The sequence below is a fragment of the Olea europaea genome, chromosome 12, assembly GCF_002742605.1.
Source record: "Olea europaea var. sylvestris chromosome 12, O_europaea_v1, whole genome shotgun sequence".
Lineage (NCBI taxonomy): Eukaryota > Viridiplantae > Streptophyta > Magnoliopsida > Lamiales > Oleaceae > Olea > Olea europaea.
Genome location: NC_036248.1, coordinates 19,576,953 through 19,585,739, shown reverse-complemented (window position 1 = coordinate 19,585,739; position 8,787 = coordinate 19,576,953). Strand labels below are relative to the sequence as shown.

Sequence of the window (8,787 nt, the reverse complement as noted above, 5' to 3'; positions counted from 1 at the left end):
GTTTTTCCCAATCCTCGTTCTGTCGAGAGGAAGTGATGTTCAATTCAGCCGCGACGTCATCATCATCAACTTCCAACTTCTTGTATTGCTCGACCAAGGACTTAGTTCGCTCAATTCCTTCGGAGGCGTTGCGCTTTTTAGCAGCCATCCTCGCCCTGCAGTCGTCCATTTTAGCTTGCAGTTCCCTCATCTGAGCAGCCAAGTTAACCATCAAAGAGTCTTCAATCATGAATTCGGAGGAGATTTATTTCAACTCGTCCTCAGCCTTGTTAATCTCCATACGCAAAGACTCTTTCTCAGCTACGGATCGAAGATATTGAGTACGCTTGGCCTTTAGTTCAGTATTCTTGGCCAGCATAGAAAGGACCTCGGAGTGGATAACCTTCAACGTCGCTTTAAAATCGACAGAAAGATTGAGCGACGGAAGCGTCAATGCTTGCTCCAACTTCGCACTAAAGTGCTCAAGTTCATCCTTGTGCCTGGCAGCACTAGCCCTTCCAATATCCATATCCATGAAGGATACGTACTCAAGTATCAATTCCTTCAGGAACTTCAAGTCTTCCTCTGAAGAAGCAGCAGGACGATCGGATGGAGCAGGGCGAAACGTCTGAATTTGCCCCCAGGAAGCGAACAACTCTTGGATAGAACGCACAATCCTGTCAGCATCCTGCAAAGATGACTGCCAATATTGAAAATCCTCACTACAATGAACAAGGTGGAAATAGAAATGAAGCAAAAAGAAAAACTACCTCGTCGACAATCGTAGAAGATGGCGCGCCCTCAGCCAAGCTTGCCACCAACGACTCATCCATTTGTGAGGACTTCCCCTTGTCTGAGCGAGAAGATGTTGCCACAACCGGCAGACTCATAGGAGTATCTGCAAAGCACAAGAGCAACAAATCAGAAACCAATAGCACGAGCAAAGGTAAGACATCAAACAACTGAATTACCTTCTGCTTCGATGTTTGGGGGGTCAACGCCCTGGGAAGAAGGTGGCTCATCCATGGGTTGTGATGAAGACTCTGGGACTGAAGATGCATCTTTAAGCATGGTCCCCTCATCAACCGGTTTGGATGAAGTAGCCTCAGCAGAGGATGATGGAGCAGGAGTTGTCGATGCCAAAGCCTTTGAAGGAGAGGCTGAGCTTTTCTGAAAAGTCCAAAAGATCATCAGTACACAGAAAAGTTTCAAATGTGGAAAAGCATACTTGTAAATAGACCAATTTAATTACCTTCCTCCTGATGATAAGAGGGGCATCATCATCATCATCATCATCATCCTCCAGAATGGGAGATGCTGAGGCTGGCTGTTTGCGGCTTGGAGCACTCTTGGCCGTAGTAGGCCTGGCAGGGAGAGAAGAAGATGGACGAGCAGATTGTTTAGTGCGACGAGAATGAGAGGGACTCCGAATAGACAAAGGAGTGACCAAAACAGGAGGAGGAGAAGAAATACTCGGTTGGTCTAATGAATGAAAGGCACGATTGGCCTCAGTCGCAAATAATCTGCGCTTCACTGATGGCCAGAGTTGTTCAAAAAGAGGGTGAGTGGCATGACAAGAATTAAAAGGGGCTAATGAAAAGTGGCTTGATAAATGGAGGTTGCGAGCGTTTATAGCCTCTGCTTCCGCCTTATTGATGGTATAAAAACGATCAATTAAGTTCTTCGAATAGCAAAGAGGAACAGGCCAAGTTTGGCCAAAACCAAGCTGACGAGCAAAAAATTGGGGAGCATAAATTTCTACCACCACTTTGGCATTGGTCCCAGTTAAGATATCATGGAAAAGCTCCCTCCCGGTTAAAAATTGGATCCAAATGAGCAGGGAGGTGCTCGCGCTATCTATAGTGGAAGGGGGATATACATAGTTTGGAGTCAAGAAAGGAGGGAAAGGAAAAAAGGAAGAGATTGAATCTAAAGAATAAAAGAAAGAAAAAATATCCCTTCTGGACATATTTACAGGAGTTAGGGGCTCCATAGCTAGCCCGTAATAGCTAGCAGAAGGACAAGAAATGGATGGAGCACCAAGTGATGGAAAATAGGATCTCAACCACAGTTGAGTAAACCAAAGGGGTCCACTACTAGTGGGAGATGCACCATTCTTCAATTGAGCTTGAAGAGAGGCCATGCCTCTATAAAGGGCAGCCAAAAACAAAGAACATAAATTCAAAGGCCTGCCACGCGCCAATTCGTGCGCTATGGGTAAATAACTCAGAGAAGGCTTTATACTTGGCACGCACAAAACATATTTACAAAGCCAAACTAAAAGAAAGGCCACTCGCTCAGTATGGGTAGGCTCAGCACTCCAATGATTGTGGAGGGTCTGCAGACTTGAATAAGAGTCGGTATAGTTTTTACCAAACTTTGGGGCTCCACCAGAAACTAAGATACCTGGGAAAATGGTACGCCCAAAGGTGGTAGATTCACCAGGGCCCCAACATCCCTTAACGTAATAGACATGGGGCCAAGAGGAAAAATAAAGGTGTTATACTCAGGGGACCAAAAACTCAAGGCAATCGAAAAGAGCGCTGAATCAAAAGTAGGGGGCGAATAGAGACTTCTAACAAATCAGAAATCCTAGCACTATCAAAAAGTGTCTTAGTAGGACCATGACCCACAAGGCGAGCATGCCACCTACGAAAAGCTACATCAGATTTAGGCCAAGTACGAATACCTCTTTCGCGAAGTGGCCCCAGTGGCAGAGAGTTTAGAAAAGGAGGGCCGTGAGTGCAAGGGAACAGCTGACCCACCGCCGCCTGTTCAACTGCCTCCGCATTGTTGAAGAAAGGACCCAAGTAAAACTCATTACGTCCAACGTCGGCGGGCGCGAGAAAACTTGGGGTTATGTATGGGCGACTCAGAAGTTTCTGAAAGTCGTCAAAACTAAAGGAGTCGCTAGCTTGAGATTGTGAAGCAGCCATTGGAGAAGGAACGAAGCTTTTCAGGGTTACGTAACAAGGAAGCAAAAGATGAACAGTGAATTGTGAAAGAGATGCAAAAAAATATGAGGCGTGGTTTGGTAGCAGTGAAATGGCGTGTTTGGGGTTTATAAGGGTTTGCAAAACGACGCACCTTTTCAAGTTATAGAAGGAAACAATGATTGAAATTCTTGGGAATTTCGAACGTTGTTGGAAACACAAAGTGAATATGGCAAAATTCAATAATTATTATTAATTCTGTCATATTATGGGGTAATTGTTGACACATAAAAATTCAGCCCAAATCGAACGGTCCAAGGAGTAAAGCCCAATTGGAGGATCCCCAAATCAAATAGTCCAAAGAATGGAGTCCAATCGAACAAATCAAGGTGAAGGCCTAAATAAGGGGGCTCAAGAGTGCTGTAACGCCATCGCCCAAGTTTGCAAGTCGCCCAGAATCTAAACGAATAGAGTGTCATACGGTCGCCCAAAGCTGTTATTCTGTTCTCGCCCAAACCTTCAAGTCGCCCAAGGTATCAACAGACTTAACGCGTCGTGGTTATCAAGAAATGCAATTATCAAGGCAGTTGTTAAAACAGCCCTATCACATTCCACGACTCAAGGAATTCAATCGAAAGCGGTTGAATGATGAAAGGTAATGGCAGCAGTTAAAAGGCAGTTTTCATGATAAAATGGCCACTACGAAGAAAGTCGGTAGTTATAGGACGATCAAGCAGTTTTTAGAGCAGTTAATCACAAAAAGATCGTCTATGAAGTATAAAAGGGAGAAACAACATAGAAGCAAGAGACCGAATCCAAAACTCTCGAATAGAGAACATGTAATTTTCATTTCCTTAGTTTTTTTAGAATTAAACAATTTTCTTTCAGTAACTCGTGTGCTTGCGCCCCGTGGAGGCACGTTGTTTTCCATTTCCAATTGTAAAGTTCATCGCCAATAAAAGAAACCCCTTTTTGGGACTTTGTCTCAAGAGGTTTCGTCCCTTACACAATCGTCTGATCCTTTTTAATTGTTAGCGACTTAACCCGCGCGAAACAGTTACATATCAAAGATAATGGTAGCCATGCTTTTGCTAGTTAATTATTATTTTTGGAAAGAAAGAATTAACATGTAGCAAAATGGAAGTTATGGGTACATTTCATGGTATGATATACTCTTGTACGAGAAATTAAAGTCGATCATTGCTAAATTACTTATGTGTGAGAGATAAAAGTAAAGCTTAAAAGAATAATTACAAGTGAAATTCTAAAACCCTACTCTCCAACAACGTCCATTGGATTTTCATGTGTCAATGTTGTAACCAACCCATCATTAAATGCATTTATGTATTCGTACAAAAATCCCTCGGTTGAGGAGGGGTTCAATAATTTCACAAGATGATCAAACAAAACCCTAAAAAAATAGTATGGACCAACATGGTGTTAATATTAACAATTAGGGTGTGTTTGATTGTCAATATTTTTCATGAAAAATATATTTTTTCTACTTAAATTCCTACTTTTGTATTGTTTAATTGACATTTTTTACATGAAAAATATTTTTCTACTTTTGGTTATGTGACTATATTTTCCTCAAAATCAAGGAAAATATTTTTTTTAAATGGAGTAAGATTTTATTTTCCAGAGAATTCATTCATTCGTTCATTTATCCACACATTTTCATCTACCCATCGATAAAAAAACTGACAAGTATTATTTCCTCTATGTTGAAAATTAGATGAATCAAACACATTTAATTGACAATTTCCATGAAAATAAGTTCTAGACAATTAAATTTCCTAAATTTTTTTCTTTTCATACAAATTTTATGTTTGCAATCAAATGCCCCCTTAGAGTTAAAATAACTCAGTAACCTAAATTTTCTATGTATATTGACATTACTACTACTATTATTAATTTTCAAGAGTTAATGTATACTAGGATTGTGATGAAGAATTATCTGCACTGTGTATGTAAAACATGATCAATGTTGTTTGTTTCTTCCCGAGTTAAATCTTGTTATTCCTCCCTAGATAACGATAAAATGGTCATAGAAAAACACGCAAATAATATTGTATTAAAGGGATGTTCCTATTTCTAGTCAATCGCATGAAAACTGTGCCCTAAAATGTAGGAAAAGAATTAAAAAAAAAAAAAAAAAAAGACAATTCTTTTCTACCAAAATGCGTTGCCATGAATAGACAAGTGATTGTTCTAATAATAATAATAATAATAATAATAATAATAATAATAATAATAAATCTGAAACCATAAAAAATTTACTTATAGAAAGTTTTCCAATGTATTTGTGCCAAAGGAATTTTAAAGTAAATCAAGCGCTCTAACCTAGTCCCCAGAAAATGAAAATATTTCTTCTAAAATTGTTTTGATTCACTAAATTTACTTCTAAAATGTATCTAAAGTGCTAGACATCGGATTTTATTTCGAAATATGTAAAGTTTTGAATTTTTTTGTCAAAAAAAAAATCTGAATTAAAATCTAAGCATCCGTTTACTTGTAGAACAAAAACAATATGTTCAATTGGTCGGGATTGAGGGATTGACTAGATTTTTTTCCAACACAATTTTCAAATTTATTGTTCGCAAATATCACAAGTCACGGAAGCTTTCTTTGAAAACACCAATAAGATTGTCGTTTAATGGCAAAAGGGAAGAAGGTGAAGGTTAAATTCTGAAAATTCAACTTCAATTCACAAAAGAGTAAGTCAATTATTCTGGTCCCAATATTCTTTAGACTTTTTCTAACATGTTGCAATTATTTTAATCATGCTGAAATCTTTTGGATGAGTCAAATTAAAGGGCCAATGGAAAATATCCAAGAAAAGACTATGGGGAAACTTTGGACTTTGAAGATACAATTTAATCATTTAAATGAATAGTGGTATCGTGACTAGTTAACTAGTTATGTTTTGAATTCAATTTTGTATTCAAATATTGTCATCGTGCATTTATGAAAACTGTGTATATATCAAGACCTCAAATGAAATTATAAAATACATTTTTGATATGAGAGAGCACTATGTTATATACAGAAACAATTTAAATTAATGGAGAATATGTTGTTAAAAAATAAGGAAAAATTTTGAATTTGTGTGTAATATTATTTTATTGAATAATGTGCAATGAAATGATGTTAATCACTATTTAAGAATGTATTATTATTATTATTTTTTATTATTATTATTATTTTTTTTTTTAAAGAATGCGGCTGAAACAGGTCTAAGATTTTAAACTCACATTTCTTGGTAGGGTCCACTACTCTCTTTGGCAGCCGTGTTAGACTGTAATTAACAACACAAAAATCTACCCACGAAACCAAAAGAATGAGATAGGAAACAGTCACGTAATAGATAACTATCAACAAGTTTAGATTGGAAGATGTCAAATGATTGCCGCGTGCGTAATTACAACTATTCAACCAGTTTTTATCAAAATTAAGACAACTGTAGACGCAGCCTCTTGCCTATAAAATGAAGCCTCCCTCAGAAATTGAGTCCTACGAAGACTAAAAGACTTTCTAAAGATTCTCTTATATTAATTCATATCCTTAATTTCGACACAGAGAGATTTTAATATCTTTAAATATTATACTTTCTCAATTTTAGAGAGAAAGAGGGATGGCGATTGGAATAATGGAGGTGAAGCTGATGGGTGCTAAAGGTCTCAAACGCTCAGATTTCCTAGGTATGCGTGGCTCTGTATATGTGATTCTAATATACAGATATATAGTGTTGAGTTCAATGAATCATGCATTTCTTGAATGTTGAGAAGAGAAAAATCATTATTAAATGATTTGAGTTCTTTTTCTCATATTGAACCCAAAACTAATTTATTAACAAGATTTCCTTAATCAACATTTTTCTTCTTTAATCGTATTGAGTCTTTTTAGGACTAAGACATTTCATCGACACAATTGAATTGGATGAATCAATCCAAAAACTTTACTCTTCTTTAATCATATTGAGTCTTTTTCGATGTAACTTGTTGAATGTGATTTCCTTGATGAAACTACATTCTTGTTTTTTCTATCTTTCTTCATTTTCTCCTTTTTTTTTTTTGGTGGTTTCTCTCTGAAAAGTTTAATATTACAAAAGGTCCTCATATAATGGCCAGTCAATGTGATTATGCTTTACATTGTACTCTATTACATGAGACATAAAACAATTGACAAAATATATTGATTCTTTAATTATGATAAATTATACACACTTCAAAGTATCAAACACGTATCCTTTATTTTATTATTTATTTTCTACTACTTATTAGTATTATAATCCTACCACCATGAGAACTTTAAAAGATACCAGTCAATGTGATTTTAAATAGCTGATAATATGTCTTATACATTATTTTGCAGGTAGAATAGATCCATACGTTTTGCTTCAATACAGAAATCAAGAGTACAAGAGCAGAATTGCAAAAGGTAACATTCCTCGCGCAAGTGCACTATAATTTGTTTTTTCAAGTTAGATAAATAAACTACTTGTCAACATATTCAAAGAATATACTTGCTCTGACAACGCTCCAACGATAACACACAAAAAAAAATTAAAAAAAATGACATACTTTTTAGAGTCCAATATAAAATAACTAATGAGATTTTAATTTCTATAATCATATAGGGCAAGGTCGCAATCCAATATGGAATGAGAAGTTTAAGTATATAGTCGATTATCCAGTTGATGATGATCAGTACAAACTCGTGCTCAAGATCATGGATCACGACATGTACAATCCAGATGACTATCTCGGCGAGGCAAAGTATGACAATATGATATTTATCAAAACATCTCTAATATAATTGTGTCTAGTTTTATTCTAATTAGTCTAGTGTAACATATCACAATCTAAATGCAGGATCTATGTGAAAGAACTTATAGAATTAGGAGTGGAGAAAGGAAAGGCTAAACTTCATCCTCAGAAACACAGAGTTGTATATACCAACCTAACTTATCGCGGAGAGATTCAAGTTGGAATTACTTTTACTGTAAAGGTAACGATATAAAATAATCCCTCAAACCTAAAGTGACCAATATTATTAGAATTGGAAAGTTACAAGAAAAATATATATATGGAACCTGAACAAACAATAAGTTTTACGCTTCTTTAAACAACTTGATACTGATGTACAATGTTATTTGATTACAGAAAGAAACCGTTGAAGAAGGCATTTTTCGAAAATCTTCACGAAGATATTTGGATGATGAAGAACGAACCACCAAAAGAATCAGACTTTGGTAGCAAGAACAATAAGGAAGAAGAAAAATACATACTGACTTGATTCGAGAATTTAACGTTGTTGTACAAGCATTCTTTGCTCCCTCTCATTGAATCTGAAATGCTTTAGGGACTCTAAACAAATAATTTTAGCTGATTATTCAACCTTTAATCTGGGTTACAAAAAGTACGAGGATATCCCGAGAAAGAACAAGCAATGGAACATTTTAAAAATGTGAATTTAGGTTATTGAAATTTGTATACTTTGATTGGAAGATTTAGGGTATTAATGATATGTTCTTGTATCAATTTCAACTCATATACAAGAAGATTTCTATTATGAAGAAATTTCAATTTCTTACTTGGATAGAAAAGTTTGGAAGTTGAGAACCAAAGAGGTTTTGTTAGTCAAGGTGCAATGGTGGTATCACATAATTGAAAGAGCTACTTGGAAAACTGAAGCAAAAATCAAGAACAAGTATTTGACACTATTTGTCTAAACAAAGTTAATATTAAGGACCAAATTTTTTTAAGATGTAAGGGATGTAAGGTCCCAAAACTTTATTATTTGGTTTGGCCTATTTAAGAGATGAGCTTCAGAGGCTAAGTGTTAAGTGTCGTAGAAGCAGAACTGACGATTG

At 36.1% G+C, this 8,787-nt stretch overlaps 1 protein-coding gene across 1 annotated transcript; it reads left to right on the top strand.

Moving 5' to 3' along the window:
* Nucleotides 1-6,419: 6,419 nt before the first annotated feature.
* LOC111406007 (elicitor-responsive protein 1-like) lies at nucleotides 6,420-8,553 on the top strand. Its single transcript, XM_023035170.1, has 5 exons — nucleotides 6,420-6,613; nucleotides 7,287-7,352; nucleotides 7,552-7,690; nucleotides 7,787-7,922; nucleotides 8,078-8,553. Exons 1-5 carry the CDS (start codon nucleotides 6,547-6,549, stop codon nucleotides 8,168-8,170), a joined length of 501 nt encoding a protein of 166 aa, XP_022890938.1. The 5' UTR covers nucleotides 6,420-6,546; the 3' UTR covers nucleotides 8,171-8,553.
* Nucleotides 8,554-8,787: the final 234 nt, after the last annotated feature.

Coding starts and splice junctions, on each gene's coding strand:
- LOC111406007 (XM_023035170.1), top strand. CDS start 6,547: ATGGCGATTGGAATAATGGAGGTGAAGCTGATGGGTGCTAAAGGTCTC. Junction 7,353..7,551: donor CAAGAGCAGAATTGCAAAAG/GTAACATTCCTC, acceptor ATAATCATATAG/GGCAAGGTCGCAATCCAATA. Junction 7,691..7,786: donor GACTATCTCGGCGAGGCAAA/GTATGACAATAT, acceptor ATCTAAATGCAG/GATCTATGTGAAAGAACTTA.